We start from the raw sequence: 22,584 nt of genomic DNA on the forward strand, positions 1-22,584 counted from the left end.
AACTAAAATCAATGTTGACTAGGCCCCTGGTGATGTAAAAACAATGTTAATTAAAAAACATTCATTAACTAGACCAGTAGGTCTACAATATAACACACAAACATTAGTTTTTATATTTATCACAAAAGTTTATCCTGAGCAATCATCAAGCATTCATGATAAGAATAGGTTTGTTTTATATCTGAATTCAATATCAGTACATATCTAGTTATTAAAGATACCAGGCTTATAATTTAATACGTCAGTCTCGCATTTCGCTCACATAAGACTTATCAGTGACGCTCAGATAAAATTATAAGAAAGCCACAGAAGAACAAAATTGAGAGCATTGATGACCCAAATTTCAAAACGTTGTGTCAAATACGGTTAAGGTTATCTATGGCTTAGATAAGATAATATATTGATACTATGGATACCATTAGTTGCAAGGATTCTTACCAATGATAACCAAGATATACCATGATAAACAGATCAACAAGAAAGAAACAGAGAATTTATTATTATCCAAAGTTGTTTTATAGAAATATGACTGGAATTGATTGATTGGTTGTTGGTGTTAAATGCCCCTTTCAGCACAATGTATATTTTTTGGAGGTACGCTATCATTGGTGATGGAATAAGAGAACACTTCAAATTCGCAAGACAACTGACAATCATTGTCAATCAAGATTAGAGTTCTAGCTCACAATATGATGGTGATCCAGTATATAAACTAATAAAACCACAAAAAAAAGTTTGAGAAACACCAGGATCAGAAAAAATAATTTCTGTATGGCTATGTTTTAAAAAATAAAAGCCAACTTTCAAAGCAAAATATTTATAATTAATATCGAAGGCAACTGTGTGAGAATTATCAACGAATCATACATATATGGTTGATTAAACATTGAATCAGAAAATATTATCTACATATTGGCAAACATTAACCATCACAGTCTTTATAAAATGGATGTAATGATACGCAATTCTAGTATCGTCTTATGTCACTTACATATTCCCGTTTCAAATTCTACAATCATCACTCATATTATAGAATATCTCATATAAGATCACATAAATCTTGAAACATTTGTTGGAATGTATCGAACAACATCGTATACCATGAAAAAAAGAGTATGTGGTATCATTGACAATGAGATAACAGTTGCAGAAATAGCTCCTTGGCAGAAATATTCCTTCTGGACTTCAGCAAATCATTTACTGGTCTTCCATACACATATATGAACGTATCAATGATTGGAATGAATAGATGTTAACAAAGGACAATATGCCCTCTTCGATGTAAAATCAGGTGTTCCGTTTGGTATGGTTTGGGAACTGTGATCTTGTTGGGATACTTATAAACATAATAAGAAAGAACTAATAGTAGTATAAAGTCAAATTTCAAAAATACTGAACTCAATCGGAAAGTCCCTAATTACATGGCAAAATCAATTGGCAAAACACACCAACGAATGGACAACTGTCATATTCCTGACTTAGTACAGGCATTTTCAAATGTAGAAAATGGTGGATTGAACCTGGTTTTATAGCGCTAAACCTACCACTTTTACGACAGTCTCATCAAATTCCGTTATATTTACAAGAATGCGTGAACAACAGACATAATAAATAAAATAGTCAAAATATGAGTACAGCAGTCATCCATGTATTACAATCTTAAAATAAACAATTTTACAAAAAAGCACAAAAGCATCTATCAAATTAAAAACACATTCATTGCTTTGCGAGTCAGACACCAGAAAATTTATACGTCACATAGGTAGAAATTTTGTCGTTCAATGTTTACACAAAACAATTTTATAACTTGGTATACAGGGTTAAAATATCAAAAGTATGTTAGAATTAGTTTCAGAAATAAACCGAGATTTAAAATTGTCCAGAAGTTCTGTGGAATTTTTAAGAATCCACAAATGTTTAATACTACTACTCGATTAAAATAATGTTGTTGTTTGTCTTTCAAAGTGTTTTCTAATTTATAATAGAACTATAACATAATGCCATATAATAGAAGAATGACATAAAGACGGGATCTTTTAAAGTACAGAGTCAAGTTATAAGAACCAAAGAAACATATAAAGTGGCATATACAAATCACACAAGTAAAAATTAAAGATAATACCAACTTTATCTTGCAATGTTATTCTGACAATGTGACAAATTGAACATTTAACATCATGGCAAATGCTGTTCTACAAAACCTCCTTAAATATATAAATATAACCTTAAATACATCATACAACATGTAGGATACGCATACAATTTGAACGGATTTGTATCTGGTATGGTCTTTGGTCATCTGTCTTTTGAAAAAAAAAAAACACTTTTGTGCAATTGGTGTTACTAAAACGAAAAATGCATAAGATCTCATTTAGTATGCATATCATGAACTTGTTGTAAGACTTTCCTTGTTGCAGTTGTGGTTGGTAAATAAAATACAACAAATATACATAATATATTTCGGTTAAGATTGTATTGGTATTCTAAGATATGTTTTTTTTTCTGCGGTCAGGCCTTTTTGTATAGTCTTCAAACATCAAAAAGTCATATCTCTGCAAAGTAAATCTGTAAGAACAAATGTATTAAGCTATAAGAAAAAAAAGAACTACTTTGAATTTTGGGAACATTAGTTTATTTCCAAGGGGATGCCTGATCTTTTGTTGCGGTTGCATTTCTTCCACATTATTTGAGTAGATTATAACTTTGTTGTCATTCCGCATCCGTCATTCTATATAGAAAGATATACCATTATCCTTGAACTGAACTTCATGATAAAGTATTGTACAGGACAGCAATATATGAAACTGAAGATATAACTGTTTCCTTAAACTATTAAATCTAAATAATTTCAAAGTCATTTAACTTAAGTCATGATAATGATACCAGTCTAGAGGTCGGACATAGCTACTTATGTTAACATATTTAAAGGATATACCTCATTGAAAAATAAATATAGTTCGATTGATATCAGTTTCAGTTTTTATGGGAAAAACATTGATCTTTTATTTACTAAGTAACTAATAGCTTAATGAGAAAAACATCACAATTACAATAGAAAATTGACGTAGACGAAACATCCACCTCCTTGCAAAATAACTGCGACGATCTCTCAATAATTTAATTTTGGATGTAACGTGTCTTCTGATTGGCTGATTGTGTCTTGTGTATCAACTTATAGACATAATTGTGTCATGTGACCGTGAGTCATCAACGTTTTGTCATGATTTACTGCGGTGTAAAATGGAATTTGGAATTAAATCATAAAAAAATGTAATATTTTTTCTTTCTCTTCGAAATGACATAAAACAAATGTTGTGCACACTGAATTTGATACGCCGGTAATTCAATGTGCACCACATTTTTTATCTTATTTCTTCATAAACAGAAAAAAAAATCATTCATTCTTTAAATACTTTTCTTGCGTGACTCTAAATTTTAAGAAAAATTATGTTGTTAAGTTTTCAGTTCAACATTCAACCTTTTTTTGTTTGCATTTTTACGTGTTTCGTGTAATATTTCATTAAGAAATTCACCAAATGACGATGATAATCAGATATTTGCTTTATTAGCAATTTGTATCTGTTTTATTTGAAAATCATACCTTGTCATAACAGAGTAAGAAAATATCTAATAAAAGTACAATTTTATTTACTAGTACGTCGTTTTTTCAGCTTTAACTATTAACTTTTATTGGGTCCTCAATACTCTACAACTTGTTTTGGCTTCCTTACTTTTTTTATCAAAGCTACACTGATGAGTCTTGTGTAGACGAAACGCGTGTCTGGCGTATTAGATCATAAGACTGGTACATTTGATAACTATCAATTGATTATTAAAGCTGAAAACCCGATGTATAGTTTAGTCTTTTTATCATTTCAAGAATGATACAATGCTTTTTAAAATTCCTACAACAAAGAGAAAAAATAATAGTGTAACAACTCATTTATTTGACTGGAATAAGTATTCTATCTTTATAAGAGGGTGTCTTATAGCCCAGCTTACTCAAATCAATGCTTATTATTTCCCTCTCTCTTTATCTCTGAAACGATTAAAAACTATACCATTTTAAATAGTTCAGTATACCGTATCACCTTTGAAGAACAGTCTACTTAATTCAATAACATCTCCGATAAGAGGCCTTGGTGTCAATAAATAATTTCCTTGTTTTCATCCTTGTACAATTAAGATAGCATCAATTGTTTCATACACTACTTACTTTAAACATTAACTTGACCTTTTAAAGCAGGAAAATAATATTATAATTACGTCTCTATCAAAAGTCACCAATCTAAAGCTGAGAACAATTTAGAAAAAAATATTAAAAGATAACAGATCACAAAACACTTAGTAACAGACTTATGCTGATTACCCTAAACGCAAAGGAAGGTCGACATTTTAAATCATTGTAAAAGGTATACACTCATGATTAAACAGTTAATTTGAGATAAATTGAACCAGGGAATCAAGATAACTAGATGTACTGCGCGCAAAGCTGCTAAAATAACAAAATACTACAACGTATCGAAATTGTAACAACAAGTCTGGAATTCGATGGTTAAGATTCAGCGAAAATAACAATTACTTCAACTAAGATGTTGTAGAAACACATTTGTTCACAACTGTCGTATCCAGAAACATTTTGTCAAGGGATTTTAATGTACTTCATTTTAGCACCAGGAATTACAGTACAAGTTTATTAAAACGAAACATTGAAAATGCAACAACCTCTCTTATAGTTGATCTATACGCAGCTGCATGCACAACTTTATATATTAATTAATTAGACAGTGGTTATTTGTTAAAAAACGTTGATAGATTGATTGTCATCTATATGTCTTTACCTAGTTTATCGTTGGTTGATGCCTTCATTGAGTTTGTTCAATATTTTCTTTTATTTTGACTTGAGCATCGAGAACACTAATTTTCATGAGGGCCTATATTATTACAAGGAAGAAGGAGATATTGTAGCAGTCATGTTAGGTAAATGTTGAAATATACATTGTACGGTCTGGTCTATCTGATTAATAGAAGAAGGAATAACACAAATTTATTACTGTTACCGTACAATACTTAATGATGGCCTAATATACAGGGTTTCGTTCTTATATTGTGTCCGCTACTGTTCTTGCACCACTTGAATATTTTTAAACCTCTTTCTAAGATGAATACTATATTTGATACGAAATGGACGTTATCATATCAACATACTTCAGTAGAAATTTGTATCCTCTTATATTCTCCTTTCCCCCTAGTTTGAACTTATTGAACTTTTCTCAGAATATTGATAACATAATTTTGTTTTAACGTCTTATTTTTTTGAATATTAAAATAATTCCATAATGTTCATCAATAATCCAAAATGACCATTTCGTGCAGTGAAAACTTGTATCGTTTATTTCAACTTCTCTGTTGGTTTAAATATGAACCATTGAGGTAATCGAAAGCCACAAAGCCAGTGTTCGTCATTGGCACGGTTTGAATTGGTTTCAATGACACATTCAGACCGTCAGATAACAATAAAATCATAACACCCTGTTGATTTACGTTCGAACAGACAATATCATGTATGTGATTAGTATGCGATTTAATAGTCCTGCCATTCAATACTTGAGAATGTTCTAAAATACTTGTTTCCGTCCCGATGTTGTGTCCGCTACTTCTCTTGAAGCACTTGAATATCTTTGAAAAATTCTCAAAATCTTACTCTTATGATGTTTACTTGCACACGATATGGATGTTATAACACCTGCACACTTCAGGGCACAATTGTCACCGCTTCGTCTCCTCAACCCCTTTTCAGATGTTGTTTAAGTTTTCTCAGATTATTAATCGCATAATATCATTGTTCATAGATTTTGTAATATTGGGACAGACGTTTAATTATTGCAGCTTTGCTTTCATGGATATTAAAACCATTTTATGATTTTCATCAAGATTTCAAAATAAGACACATTCATTTCTAACATAAGCATATGCTGCAGTTGAAAGTTACATTGTAACAGTCACTGTACAATGTAGTTACTACAACTTATCTTGTTGATTGTTAATCATTTACGTCGTCACAAGATCAGAAGACAGTGTTCCGGTACTGGCTTGCAAAACGGATATTTTCAGTGCTGTTATAAAATTTCAAGACGGAGACAAACGTATTACATTTCATTTGTCTATAAAAGAGGGACGAAAGATACCAAAGGGACAATCAAACTCATAAATCTAAAACAAACTGACAACGCCATGGCTAAAAATGAAAAAGACAAACAGAAAAGCAATAGTACACACGACACAACATAGAAAACTAAGGAATAAACAACACGAACCCCGCCATAAATTTCAACAAAACAATACACAAAATCTTATTTATTTAAAAAGTAAAATCACAAAAATACTGAACTCAGAGGAAAATCAATTCGGAAAGTCCATAATCACATGGCAAAATCAAATAACAAAACGCATCAAAAACGAATGGACAAGAACTGTCATATTCCTGACTTGGTACAGGCATTTTCAAATGTAGAAAATGGTGGATTGAACCTGGTTTTATAGCTAGCTAAACCTCTCACTTGTATGACAGTCGCATCAAATTCCATTATATAGTCACCGGTGCGTGAACAAAACAAACAGACATAATAGGTAAAAATGTCAAAAATAGGGGTACAGCAGTCAACATTGTGTTATCATCTTAATCACTATAAAAACAACAAATGTAACGAAGAAGCACAAAAAGGCATACATCAAATTAACATCCTCATTTTGATTATATTATACGATTATATTTGTCTATGTAAAATCCACCCATTAAGGAAGGAGGGTATGGGTACTGTAATGCATGATAAAAGTGAAACAGTACGCGTATCACTTGAAAAAAATTGCTTCCTTATTATAGAAAGTTTTGCAGTATTAAGGTGGTACCCAACACTTTAACTAAAATTAATTTGGCTCGTTTGATTTTCTTCAAATTTTGACAAAGTATTTACTTTGACCCTTCGACAAAAATGTAAAATTTCAAAACCTTGAACCAACCGTTTTATCAGAAAATTACACTGGTTATATAGAAGTTTGACAAACACTTATTTTAATCATTGAGAAGATTACTATTCCCTTAACAACACAACGTAATCAAAACTTTAGCTGATTTTACAGAGTTATCTCCCTGTAGTGTTGGGTACCAACTTGAGCTTTCTACACACGTAAGGACTTAAAATATTCGCTCCTCTTCTTTTTGAATTTTTGCATGATATTCGGAATCCTCTGGTTTTATACATGTAGTGCAATTAAAAACTTTTGCAGACTAACCCCACTTTTCTTTTCATAATTCAATTACGTATAGTTTTAGATGCAATCTTTAAAAATCTTATTAAATCCTTGTTATTTTTTTATACCTTTTTACAGATAGATGATGTCAATGTTAAATGCATGAACAATATACAGAGAATCATTTCCCGCCAAATTTTAAATGGCTTATATCTCGAAAACAACCTCATGAACCTTTTTGTCTACTTTTAATTAAAAGTTCATTTATCTGTTTCCTATGAATATATAACAGTCAAATTAAAAGCTCGTTATTTTAAAACAGGGTGAAATTGCCAATTGCAACGAGAACGCCAAATGATCCATCGGGACGAGGGTGTAATATAATAAAGGGCACTTATTGATCTGAAAATATCAGCACTACCATCTCTCCACAGTCATACAGTAATTTACTATGAAAGTCGTTTTCTTCGTTGGTTTCAATTTTCGCAGTTTGAACAAAAAAAATCGTGGTTCATTAAATCGTGGATTCATTTTTCTGAGAGTTTTCAAGTTAAGAATTTTCAGCAATCAGAAATGAAGATTCTTGAAAAAAATCATATGTTGTTTTATAATGAACTTTGTGAGGTCATCACGTCCACTCCCATCATTGCTATTGAGGAGTTTTCATTAAACTATATTTTTAATTTATTATAGATGGATAACTGTCTGATTGTAAATAAGACTGCACCTCCTAATTTTTGTACTTTAAAAGATTTGTCAACGAGTTACAGTGTTTGAATTATTATGTGTTATCTCCCATGTGTCAATATAAACCAGTCAATAAACTGGATATTAAATAAACTTTTATCTATTGTCATCAGGTCTATAAGCATAATTGATGTTAATGAGCATTTTATTGAGCGTTAGTTGTTTTCGTCATTGCCAATTGCTCATTGGTTGATACTTGTCTGATTGGCAATCTAACCACATCTTTTAATTCTTTGGTTATAAAAGATTTGTTTACGAGTTTCTATGTTTTTATTATAATGCTAGTTGTCTTCCTTTTGTCGATATAGACTTATAAATATTATAATTGTATGTGTTGTGGACAAGTTTCCATCCTTATATTTGTTGTAAAAGGCCTTTCGTTGATCTTGAGTTCTACTTCATTTTCAATTGGTTTATGGTTGATATCTGTCTGATAGACCTATAATCAAGTCATGTTAAAATAAATTCATCAAATCAGAAATACCGAACGTTACTGTGTGGTAACTTTAAGGTAATAAATCATAGCAATACTGACAATATTTTAGACAATTTATGAAACAAAATAATAAAAATAATTAATAGCGAAGTATATGCGATGTATTTACAAGGAATCATGAAAAACTAGTAGATTCCATTGGGGCATCTATGATCAATAAAAATATCCAATTCTTAAGTCTTTGAAATAAAAAGTGTTAAAGTTATTTCATGGTTTTAAGCTACGAGAAAGCTACCTCTATTACGATTTTGCATTTTCCAAAATGGTGACCAATGTCATGTCAAATAATATTAATTTGATGATAGTTGTTAAAACATCTTATTGTTTCTAAAAAATATTATAACAATTTATTATTTGATTGATTGATATTTTGTTGACTGCTTACAGTGGAACAGTTTATTGAGCAAAAACATATTGATACTGAAACATCCTCTATCACATTTTTCTAGACAAGGAGATACGAGCAATATACAACTTGACCTAGACAGTGTTTTTTTTTTTTTTTTTTTTTTTTTTTTTAGGTTGTTTATTTTATTGACCGTTACCTGGTGTGGATCGAACATGCTTGCTCAACGCAAAACAGCTGCGTCGTTCTTACAAGGTTTCAGTTGCGTGACCGCTAAATATGTTTTGTAGTTTTTAGATCAAGTTACAGTTTTGTATTTTCTCACGAACATGTTTCATATTATTTGACATTAAACAAATTCCCCGAAATATCAATAATTGTCACATACTTATTATATTTTTTATAATAATTTCTGATTTGTTTTATATGAAACCAACAGTGGAGTATGGTATTATCAATCTGAACATAAAGACATTGATTATGATTTATGTGAATTCTATATCGCTCTAATGATTACAAAAAAATCGGTTTTAATAGTACAGTTTAATTTTCATCATCTGTTAAGAACAATATAAAAATCCTTTTTTATTTCATGAATTTCAAATATGCAACTCTGCGTGCATAACTTTAGTTTCTTACTTAGATAAAATATATTTCTATATAATATCTACATTTGTAGCTCTGTACACCGAATAACTCATTAAAACTTAAGAGAAAAATAAGCACATATGGTATGATTTTAAATAAAACAACGAATAATCTATGCATTTCAAGGAAAATTTCAAGACGAAATGTCTTTTCTTAAATGAAAAATTAACTAACTGATACACATCAAACGTATGAAAGCATATTCATGCCGTGGTACGGACATTTTTCTTTGCAGAAAATGATGGATCAACCTTGATTTTGTAGCTAACTAAATCTCTCGCGTGTATGATATAAAAGACAGATATAAGCCAATAAATTTATCTAATATCGTTTGAATTTTCATGGTTGTACAGTATTTTCAATTTTAGACGTTTGAATATAAATTAAATTTGTTGATTTTTTTCTTTCTTGAAACTATTCTTATATTTTAATAGACTTCGCTTTTACATGTAATGTAAGTCACAGTTAAAAACCCGTTGTATTACCGTTTAATATTTTTGTCATTTCAAGATGAAGGAGAATCTTGGCACAATGTTTTTTTAAGAGGGTCAATTGGCCGTTTCATAATCTAATGCATCCTGGGTAATATTTTCAAAAGCGTACACCAAAGCGTTTTGATTGGTTTAAAACGTTATAAACAATGGAAATTCAACCAATGACGTAACGGTATTTTCATTTTCAGGTACGAACAATGAAATTACCCATGATGCTTTAGATTCTGAAACGGCCAATTATCAATCTGACCCAAAACAATAAAGATCTAATGTGAGTATAGAGTTAATTTTGTAAAACTGTTCCCAGATCTTTGAATATTGTTTTTATTGATGTAAGTATTGATATTATAACCAGTAAAATAAATCTATACTCTACATAGTTTTATGTCGATTGAACCTCCGCAACATAGTAAATTCCAAACTAAAATTACACAATACATAACATTTATCTCGTTTTTTATTTAATACGTAACGAAAAGTAAACCCCGTACCATATGCCGTATTATCACTAGATACTAATATCAACCAGAGGGCATTTAGGTCCGAGGGAGGATATTGGTCGAGGGTGATACGTCATATGATACAGATTTTGCCATGTTTTATTATATATTTGATCAGTAGAGTATATACGAACTGTGTTCTTATCCCTAGCACTTTGGTTACCTTCAGATATACTTTTGTCTTATTTAAAACGCTTTAAAATAACTGCTTAATTATACGTCCATAGCACCTGTATAACCTTACAATTTGCGTCCTGTTGACTGTTGTTCAAACAAATATTTTGTTTATTGTATTTTTTTGTGTTTTGTATGGTATTTCATTGAGTTCTTAAATTTTTTATTTAGTTGCATTTCGTGTGCCAGAAAATTTGGAACTCAACGCCTTTGACGTCATTCGATAAATGACATCACGCATTAATGACCGTTTCATTCAGGACCCATTGAGAAAAAAATATTTCTTGAGAAGCTTGAATAACTTTAAACATGGACTTCATGTAAATTTAGTCAGAATCACTACTATTATAAATGAGAAATTTCAGTAGGGGTGTGATAAAGGGTACGGATGTCGTAAAGGGGTGTTATAAAGGGTAAAATCTTATTAGTTTGTGACATGAAAAACGCATTCCAAGCATTTAATTATGTGGAACTTTACTAGTACACTTTAAAAACATCTTCTACAACAATTAAAATTGATCATTCTAATCTGTATCGTATGTATAAGTAAATAAACGAAAATATTTTGATCACACTATCCTCACATTAAATTTTTGCAAGGTTAATTTCTGTGAAGTAACAATTGTACAGAATATCAATGTACATAATTATGTGAGAAAATTAATATTGAGTACGAATTTAACTTACTGATTCCAGTACTTATACCAATAAAAACAATATTCAAAGTTCTAATTATAGTTTTGCATTGGCAACCGTTAAAAATAAGTAAAATCAACCTATTTTTTCCGGAAAACTTCCTTTGCGCTTATATTTTTGTCAATCAAACATCTCGGCGATCTTTGTTCGCGATTTTTGAATCAAATGAGAGTATTTGATAATGGGAAGGTCCAAGTATTATATATTTGCGACGAATGGTAATCGATCGCATTATTTTTCTGCTCGCGCATGCGTATAGTACTATCGTCGATACCGTAGCTTTTTCAAGTTGTGTTTTTGGTTGCGTTTTTTAAAATCATTTCGAAACTGCTTTTTTCTATAAATACATTTGATATGTATACTGACAAAAGAAACACAAGCTGAATTAATGACCAAATGTTTCCATGTTGGCAAAAAGCGGCAGATTAAAACTCCCATTTCGCTTATTTCACATATTCCAATATGACGTACGCAACAAAAATCGGATTGAGCGCTACAAGTACTGAGTGAAAAATGTTTTTTTTTTCTTATTCTTCTCGCTAAATATGAATGTATTATGGTATACCTTAGTTAGTCCGTGCTTCTGATTTTTATTTAAAAGTGTGCTAGGACAATCTTTTCAAAGTGACGAGCAAATTTAAAGAAAAAACCTTCCATTTTATAATATTGTCCAATGGTCTAGAAGCTAGCAATTGTCATGTTCTATTCTCATTGTTTAATGATTTTGTCAACGACAGGGAGAGAGGAAAAGCAAACTTTTTAAAGCGGATTAGAAGGCGCTTTAAAACAATTTCATATTCCAACGGCTTGTGTTCCTAAAAACTATTTTGTACGACAACATCATAAGATTTGAACGTGGTTGTTGAATTAGACATATGCTTTTTTGTGCTTCTTTGCTAAACATTTGTTTGTTTTTGTTCTGATTGAGATTGTGACACGGGGATGACTGCTGTACCCCTATTTTGAAAATTCAACCTATTTTGTCTGTTTTGTTTACGCATCGTTGTAAATATAACAGAATTTGATGCGACTGTAAAATACAAGTGAGAGGTTTTGGTTATAAGACCAGGTTTCAGCCACAATGTTCTACCTACGAAAATGCCTGTACCAAGTCAGGAAAAGGACAGTTGTTGTCCATTCGTTTGATTTGGTTAATCTTTTGATTTTGCCATTTGATAAGGGACTTTCCATTTGAAACTGAAACGTTCATTATAAAGATTCTTTATTTGTTACGTTTGGAAGCCGTGTTTTATATATAAAAAGAATCGGCATTTCCATTGCAACCAACTGTGCTTCTTGCCTACTGTATTATCCTGTATTCTTACATACAGGAGGTTTTGGGGAGGATTGAAAAGAATTTAGCATTATCCTTTAACTTCACGTTCCGCTATGTAAGTGATGTCCTTTCACTAATTACTAAAATTAAGGATATGGCAGGTACAGTTAAGTATGCCTAATATCTTGACTTGCAAGTTAATATATTGACACACGAAGGTTGATTGAGAACAAGTCGTTACGACAAAAAAGAAATGCTTTCAGCTTCCAACTTGTGAATTTTCAAAAAAAAAATAGCGTATGGATAATTCACGATATTAATTTATGCTCGATGTGTCTTCTTTACAGCAGAGATCTTATAGGATATTTTCGGTACAAATTATTTTGATTTAGATCAAAAGTTGTTTTGATGGTGCTTCTCGGCATATTAAATTGAAGCTGTATTCATAATGAATAATTGCACAATTATTTAACATCAGCAATAAAACTGTACACATGGTTGAAATGAATTATACCCTATGTTTCATTAGCATTTATACACATTAATATTGGTATTTTTATGTATAAATTATAACAAAAATATGCTCACGACCAATACACCTTCTTGCTCTACCAAATCTTCAAAATTATCTATTTGAAAGAAATCATGAACGGCGTACCAAGTTTGAAGCTTGCATTGAACTTTTACCATATGTATTGACTAACCCTATAATCAACCGGTTAATTCAAAACCTGCTTGAGTTTCTTAAACATAAAAGGATACACCATAAGAACACTTAAAATTCAGACTACACAAGGCGTTGACGGTTTGGAAATAATAATTCTCGACGCAGACAAGTTTAGTGTGGGCGCAGGCAAAATCATACGGAAAATTCCAAAAAGTCCAAGCAGTATTCCTATCATGATACATAACCATGATACATGCAGCCCAAATCCATATATATAGCTTTTTTGTCTTGGTATTTTTTAATCAGTTTTATTTTAAACTCCTGAAAACATTTCTAAAGAACATATTTCATGTTATCAAAAGTATACTTCAAACATCTCAAAATTCGACGTCCAATTTATCATTTCGAGTCAAATATTGCTATATATCAAGAAAAAACACTAATCAATGATACTATTTAATATCCTAATTATTAATGCATTATAAAGAAACAACCTATATTTCAAATCATTTTTCACAAACAAAATGCATGTGCTCGCTGCAACTGAGATCATCCATTTTTAAATCAGCACTGTACACCTGAACACAATCCTGGTTTCCATGATTATTGGGTTCCCCCGGAGACCAGCTGAAGTATGTTTGGAAGTTGTATGAACTTGCTTGAATCCAATTTCCTTCTGAAAAAGCATCTGTCAATCCAATGTAGAAATCAGGAAAATCTGTAAAATATTATCAATTTGTCTACATTAAGAGTTTACACCATGTGAATTCACAGCAAGGTTGTATATTCGCTAATAATTGGCAACGATAAATACAATACAATCAAAACAAACTTCTGATGTATAAATGAAAAATAAAAAAAAAGTTCGGAACTACTTTTCTACAGTAAACTTACTTCGGGCTCTTGCAAGGCTTACCACTGTCTGGTACTCATTATATCCATCTATTTCTACCAGACCTCCTCCAAAATATCTACAGAAATACTAAAATGTAAATGTTTCATCTTAACATTAATACTAAACCCAAAAGGACCGACATTCTGGTAACTGCTTTCGTTCTTCTTAGATTTGATTTTATTTTCTACATGTTTTTTATGAATACATGTAAGAATGAAAACAGTTCTGATCCCCCAGTGATACTGTAATTGGAGTTAATTTTTCCAATCGTATGCTGCAGTTATCCATTGCTCAAAATTTAAAATAGTAAATAAATATCACATTTGATTGGAAAATCAATAATGTTAATTGATTATCGGTTGCTTCACGTCCAGTGGCAAATATATCATGCATGTTTATGATTAGTACAAATCAAACAATAAATACTATAGATTGTAATATCAATTATGCTAATTAACTTTGTGTAATTATATACTATAGTCTAGGGAAACACCAGGGTGAACATGTTTACTACTTAGTTATTATTGTAACCAGATACTAGAGGTACTAACTAATTTATTTCATTTTTATTATGTTGTCCCTTGTGTATTAATAGTAATAAAATTGAGAAAGGAAATGGTGAATATGTCAAAGCGACAACCACCCGACCATAGAGCAAACAACAGCCGAAGGCAACCAATGGGTCTTCAATGTAGCGAGAATTCCCGCACCCGTAGGTGTCCTTCAGCTGGCCCCTAAAATATGCATAATAGTACAGTGATAATGGACGTCATACTAAACTCCGAATTATACACAAGAAACTAAAATTTAAAATCATACAAGACTAACAAAGGCCAGAGGCTCCTGACTTGGGACAGGCGCAAAATTGCGGCGGGGTTAAACATGTTTATGAGATGTATGATATTTATAGGGGGTACATAACATATAAAGGGGGTTAACTCTTAATAATCAGCTGAGCGTTTTGATAACATACTATTAGTAAGGATATATCAAGCTTTTCAACGATCAAAATTAGTGTTTGTCAAACTTCTATATAGCTAACCAAATAATTCCTATAGATTGTGCGGTTCAACTCTCTAGAAATTTTCCTATTTGTAAACAGGTCAATGAAAGTATTTTGTCAAAAATTTATGAAAATTAAACGAGTCAAATCTATTTAAGTCAAAGTGTTGGGTACCCTCTTAACATCATTATTATGAGTATAATAAATTTTATGGATATATTTATAAATCTTTAAACATATTGGCCGCGGTTTGAAACACTATAGTTACACGGGACAAGTCTATTATAAATCTTGTAGTAGTGCATTACAAAAATATTGACTGCAATTTTTCAAACATGTCAAATCCCATTTCCCAAAAAATTTGACCTTTGAAACCAGAGTATCGACCAAACTGATCTGGGATTGATCGGCTTCTCGCCAACAGCCAAAATGGACCTCCTTACTTACCATTGATCCAACGAAATTAGTTCGGAATCGAACGAATTTATAACATCTACCATTCTTATGTTCCCAACCATTACCACAGTGTCTTGATGCTACGGCTGAATGTAAAACACAAAATGCATACGAGTGAATATGTTTTATTTTTATTTTAATAGAGCAAACTTGTTTTTTCTTCGAACGTACAGATAATGTACAGTACTATCTTGATAAAGCAGCTTCCAAAAATGTGTTGCGACACCGACATTTTTTTAGAGGGTTTGATGCTGATGTGCGTTTTTTCTGTCTTTTTTCCATTTGAATTTCTTTTTCACATTCTATCTTGATTTGTTCCAACTTTGTATATATATATGTCGTGTACAAGTTGCGATTTTGTACAGGTTATAACATGTACAAGTTATAATTTATACGATGCCAAAATACAAGTTATAACATGTACAAAAGTACCTCGTACATATTATAACATGTACAAAATATTGCTTAAAAATGGTTTTAACCTGTACAAAATTTAAAAATAATAATAAAGCAGAAGAGGCATTTACGAATAAAATTAATAAAAAAAAAGAACAATAATCAAATGCAAAAAAAAAGTGCATTATTTACACTATGCATTAAAAAAAACTCATTTTCAAACATTTTAGAAACAAGATTTTTTTACTTGTTGCTACAAGCCAGAGACATGTGACATCTTTGAGTTGCACAAAACTTTCATTCTTCTACATTTACACATTACAACTGCCTTTCTTACACTGACAACGCACAAAACTTACTCCTCCACTTAATGATATCTTATGCATCATCTATCTCACACTCATATAACTCATTGTGACTTTAGACACATTTAAAGTTGCATTTGCAAGAAATTGATCCTGGTTTCAACTCAAGTATTCCTTTATTTGTCCAACTAAGTCTTTAGTTTCAATTTTATAGACACCATATTCATTCACATCCATCACACATCCTTTAATGTTTTATCATCGACAGGGCCCATATCAATAGACGGAATAAGAAAGATAACGTTATTACCTTGGGAGAGAACAGTTAATCTAGTTTTTGAGTTTTTTTGTCAAGGCACAGCTTGTACCTGCTATTTCGTGCACGCTTGATGTCAATATTTGAGGTTTCAGACAAATCCTCACTGGTATTGACTGAAAGAATATCACCACCAGAAAGCGCCCTCTTTCGAGGAACTATACCAGTAGACGTTATGCTGGTACTTCCTCACCAACCATGTTTGCATGACTTCATTCAGTTACCATTGGTTTTGTTTCTTAGTCAATAGTTTGTTCATTGTTATCATCTGAATCATGACCATTCAATTCACCATCAGTTTCAGTGTTTGTGTCAGTACAAATGTCTGTCTCTGACATTTTTGTCAATTGTCAGTTTCAATTTCAGTGTCGATATTATGTTCTGTCTCGGTAAAAGGTTCTTCACTATTCTGTTTGAGAGAGTAGGTAAGAATACCGAATAATGTTTATTGATTACAGGTGTATTTAAAAAGTCTTTAAGGTATTATAAAAATATAAAAACTATTAAACTGGCCATAACTGTATCAAAAGGTATCACACTAACATGAATGGACAATATAAAAAAAATGATGAAAATATTATTGAGATTAATGGCATGAGTTGCAACAATAGAAACATATTTTTAGGTTCAAATTTTGTACAAGTTAAAACCATTTTTAAGCAATATGTTGTACATCTTATAACATGTATGATGTACTTTTGTACATTTTATAACTTGTATTTTTGCATTGTACAATTTATCACATAAACAAAATTTGTGTACATGTTATTACCTGTACAAAATCGCTAATTGTACACGACATATATATTTATAAGAACTGTATTTTTGTGAGTGAAAGAATTTGAATTGCAGAAAAAATGGACCAAAACACGAGTTTATGGATCAGAAGCTTGAATGAATCTACAATATTTTTTTAGAGTAAAACTATCTTATTGAAATTAAAATTTAGACTTATTTTCAGTCATTCATATTACTAGTAATGCCATCAAAATGTGGCACTATTAAGCCATCTATTTACTTATCAATTAATTTTCTAAACTTACAGCTCAATAAGGAAAAAATCACAACCAAAACCTGCAATTGATAAAGACTACACATCATTCCTCCTCTCAAAACAACTGCAACATCTGCGTGATTCATATTAGATAGACCGATAGATATATTCGTATTTTTTGCATCAAGTTACAAGAGTTCGTTTCACTTGCATGTATAATGTTTTTCAATTGAATAAATTGACAGAAGATATATGGATGATTCGAAATTTTGTGCGTTATTCGAAATCGTGATTTGATTTTTTTTAAATAATTATATAGTATAGAAAATAAAATCTTCGAAAGTTCATTTTAATTTACTTATTTACAGAAATGAATTTGGCAGGTATACGAACAACATTGCAAAGTTATATTCTACGCAAACTAGGAATTTTATGTATCTACGTACAACGAAATATCAAAGGACATAACAATTATTCCTACAAAACACACATGCTTTTTCATATAAACATGATAAATGATAATAAGAAAATATAGGTGTTGAGGTTTTATTGATCACTTTTTCTCCCTTGTCTCTCTTAAAGGAACGACAAACGAATTGTTTAGTGTAATGGATTATTGCATTAATACTGCAATTGTGATGTGATATACCTCAAGGGAAAATGTTTATCAATAGTAGTGCATGCTGTAACTGTAGAATTCGTATTTAAAACAGTGCAAAAAGGTAAAATAACAATATAACCACACTAAAGAAAAATCAAAAAACGGAATGTCCCAATTCAAATGGTAAAAGCAAAAGCTCAAGAACATCAAATGGATAACCCTTGATTAAACCTGGTATTATATCTAGCTTAACCTTTCACTTGTATTGTGTAACCGTCGTATAAAATTCCTTTATTTTGACAGCGATGTGTGAGCAAAACAAAAATAATAGGTAAAACATTTCAAAAAAGTGGTACAGCAGTCAACATTGTGTTTTAATCAAAGTCATATTAAAAACAAACAAACGTTTCAACAAAGAAACACAAAATGGTATAAAGACAAAGCACGTATCAAAAATAAAAGACAACGTTCTGGTTGCGATATTCCCAATAGACTAATAAATATGTTAAAAATTGTTGATTCAAGTTACAACAGTTTTTCACTTGCATGTATAATGTTTCTCAATCGAAAAAAATAACAGAAGAGGTGACAATAATAAAAGAATACTACAGAACGTAATTCAGATGATAAACTCCGGGACCATCGTGTATTATTTGAGAAGTTGATATGAAAAATTACGAGACATTCTTTCATGTACCACTGGTTCGTTAACTTTCTGCTCAAACACTTGTTCATTGCCACATTTTCTTTTACTTGGGTGAGGGAAATTGATAATTTCGTATTTAAAATTTCGTTTGTCAAAGATTCTGTTCCAGATATCACCGTTAATGTCAAATTCGAGATAAAATTCTAAAAATGAGGCAGGGGAAGCCGTGTCTGTTGTTTCTTTAATTTCTAGTTCTGGGGGATATATTAATGGAACCCAATCAGACAAATTTGACTTGTTTAAGAAAAGAACATCATTTATATATTTAAAAGGAAAACTTAAATTCTAAGGGATGATATCATAACATAACACTGACATATACGGTTATGTAAAAACAATTTTCAACGATGTGTTCCTAGAATCAGATTCAGATTTTATATTTGATTAAGGTCTCACCACATAAAATTACATATATTTACAACATAAAATATACATATACGCAGGTACATAAAACATTTGTGTAAAACAGATAACAAGAAACATTACGTTAACATTACATGTGCCAATGTTAAACGTAAAATTAAAAAAATTAGCGATCTCAAAGGAAAATTCAAAACAGAAAGTCCCTAATCAAACGTAAAATCAAAGGCCCGAACTTATCAAATTAATGGATATCAACTGTCATATTCCTGACTTGCTACAGACATTTTCTTAAGCAGAAAATGGTTGTTTAGTTCTCGTTTTAAAAGATTAATGAGACTGGCCCGGCAATTCTAACAATAATGTACATATTATATACCATATATATCTTTTAAGAATATCATTAACATACAGAATGATAAATGATCGATATAAAACCCCATTTCTTCTGGTTAGAATATAACAACAGATTCTGGCCACAAATACAAAAACTTTATCATTATTGAATAATAAAATCAACTTTTTTATTATGTGATAAAAATTAAAACTCCACATTAAAATTTGCAGCCTTATAAAATAAGATGCGCCTAAAATCTTCATATAGTGGACATCTTAACAAAACGTGCATTTTATCTTCAATACTATTATTAAAATAAATACATATTCTTTCTTTTCTTTGTAGATCCCTTCACAACGGAGCACACTTGTCACACGGTAGTAAAATATAGAACCTTATGTTTCAAATTAATATTAATATAAAAGAAAAGGTGGTAAGGTGATATATTAACAGCAGGCCATTATTTATCTTTTTAGTAAACTTTGAAGAAACACTAGCATGTTTTTCTTTTCTTGCATATTTGTCCGATTCTATTCTTACTTTAGGTGGTTATTTACATTTCTAGTAAGATTCCGTACAATCATCATATTTTGTTAAATAACTTACATTTTCTTAATTTATTACCCTGAGCATATCTAGATACTCGAATTCATTTCGTATCTATCAAACACTATTGTTTAAATTTATGAAACAGTACTCCTATCTCATACATCAATTTCAATAGTCTTCACATTTAGGAGGTTTAAACCTTATAACTCTATGGTTCAAATTCTTAATTCTATCACTAGCTTTTTCCATCGACCATTTGAAAACCTTAATATTTATTCCGTTATAACTCACAATTGTACATCTTGTCCATGGTCTAAATACACTTGTACAATGTTTTACAAATGTTTCCAATCCGATATCCCCATGTATAGTATCCTTTGTGGTGAAAATTTGTATAGCTCTTTTTTATACAGCATTAATACACAAGCAATCGCGTGTATCCCAAATACACGACTGATGATCAATAACTGACCAGACCACAATGTTGTATATAAATAAAGGCAACAGTAGTATACCGCTGTTCGAAATTCATAAATCGATAGAAAAAACCAATCCGGGTTACAAACTAAAACTGAGGGAAACGCACCAATAATAAGAGGAGAACTACGACACAACAGAAACACAACATTAAAATGTAAAACACACAGAAACGAACTATAATATAACAATTGCCATTTTCCTGACTTGGTACAGGACATTTTAAGAAAATAATGGTGTATAATTTAGCAAAAGAAAAAAATCTAGTTGGAAACCACCATGTTTTTTACTCTTTACAACTGTCTTTTATTGATACTAGTCTACAAATTCTATTAATAATAATCCCGGTATTGACCATTACTAACATATTCCATTGCATGAATATCTATTGTAAAAATTACATTCAAACTGAAGAAATCTAATTTGATTGATTTCATTTTAAGTTTCAAAATGAAAAACATTGATTTACTAATTTCGCAGACTGATTGACGAAGACCAAATATTTTTCCTTCTTGCAATACATCAGCACGACGTTGTGGCAAAATGTCAGTTGCGTGACTCCAAAGAAGATCGATAAAATATGTTGTTCATTTTTTCAGATAAAGTTAAAAGTAGTTTTTCACTTCTGCGTTTTATGTTATTCGAATTAAACGATGCATCAGAAGGGTCGATAATATCAGGATTATGCTAATGATCTTTATTTCATGAGTTGTTTTAAATTTGAAATGAGCGGCCGAGTATGGAAAAATATATCTAAAATTAATTGCGACCTTATTTGCCTAGGTGACGCCAAAAACTATTTTTGTATTTTGAAATGAGTATCCTAGCCTGATGAGAACTCTTCAATGATATATTTTTATACAAGACAGGATATTTGTCAGGTGCGACTCCTTAAAATCTCTACTGTTGCATTGAGGTCAGTATAGCCTTAGAAGCGATATTAAGATGTAAAATTGTACACTAAGGATCGTTTACCCCAAGACTGGTTGAATTAATCAGTAGTTTGAAAGGTATATATTTTTTTTTAAACTATACTGACGGAGCACAGGTTCTCCCAGAGGCAAGCAATCATTTTCAACATTAAGACCTTTGAACTAGTTACGTTTAAGATTTTTCGTTTCTAATTTTCCAATACGAAAAATATGTTCACAAAGGGTTCACAACATTTTAAGGTTAAATGTATGGCGAAAATTTGTGTGTGTATTCAATTAACATACGTCCTTGCATTTAATATTTGATATAAATAAATAAACTAACATTTATTAAAAAATAAGCAACATATATAGACGAATAATTTATTAGTTCCTCAACAAAACAACAACAGACATAAACAATCAACAGAGGATTTAATCTTTAATTACTTTTTATTATCATTTATTCGAGAGATATAATACTTTAACTTCAAATAAATATATAGTTAATCTAAAATGCACTAATCAAGCAGAAGGGGCGTAACTCGTGGTATCATACCGGCATACTAAACGGATCTAAACAGGGTCTGATAATTTTGAACGTTAATTTTGAGATTTGATCTGTTTTGGTCTGACACGGTCTTAACGGATCTAAACAGCTCGTCTTGATTACCTTGACATGCCTTAACGGACTGATTTACCTAATGAGACTATCGATCGTTACGGCGTCTAAACGGTCTTAAAAATCTTGACGTTTTTCTCTAGCAGTAAATCCAGTCAATTAAGATATGATCAGACCAAAATGAACGTTTCAGACTGAAATCGTGCGACTAGTGTAGTGAATTATTTATTAGGAGAGACATAACACAAGAAGCACCACATTCAACATGTTCAACCTGTATAGATTAGTTAAAATGTTCATAAATATGTCGTAAAAAAGGAATGATAATCCCAATTTTAGAAAGTTAGTTGGGTATGGTTTC

The 22,584-nt window shown here is 30.8% G+C and overlaps 1 protein-coding gene across 1 annotated transcript; it reads right to left on the reverse strand.

Annotated features, from left to right (window-relative positions):
- Positions 1 to 13,737: 13,737 nt before the first annotated feature.
- Positions 13,738 to 17,833, reverse strand: LOC139498355 (hepatic lectin-like). The gene is made up of 4 exons (XM_071286742.1): positions 17,710 to 17,833; positions 15,641 to 15,735; positions 14,190 to 14,277; positions 13,738 to 14,013 (listed from the first exon to the last, which is right to left on the reverse strand). The coding sequence occupies exons 1-4, from the start codon at positions 17,804 to 17,806 to the stop codon at positions 13,802 to 13,804; spliced, it is 492 nt and encodes a 163-aa protein (XP_071142843.1). The 5' UTR covers positions 17,807 to 17,833; the 3' UTR covers positions 13,738 to 13,801.
- Positions 17,834 to 22,584: the final 4,751 nt, after the last annotated feature.

This window comes from Mytilus edulis, chromosome 12 (genome assembly GCF_963676685.1).
Source record: "Mytilus edulis chromosome 12, xbMytEdul2.2, whole genome shotgun sequence".
Taxonomy (NCBI): domain Eukaryota; kingdom Metazoa; phylum Mollusca; class Bivalvia; order Mytilida; family Mytilidae; genus Mytilus; species Mytilus edulis.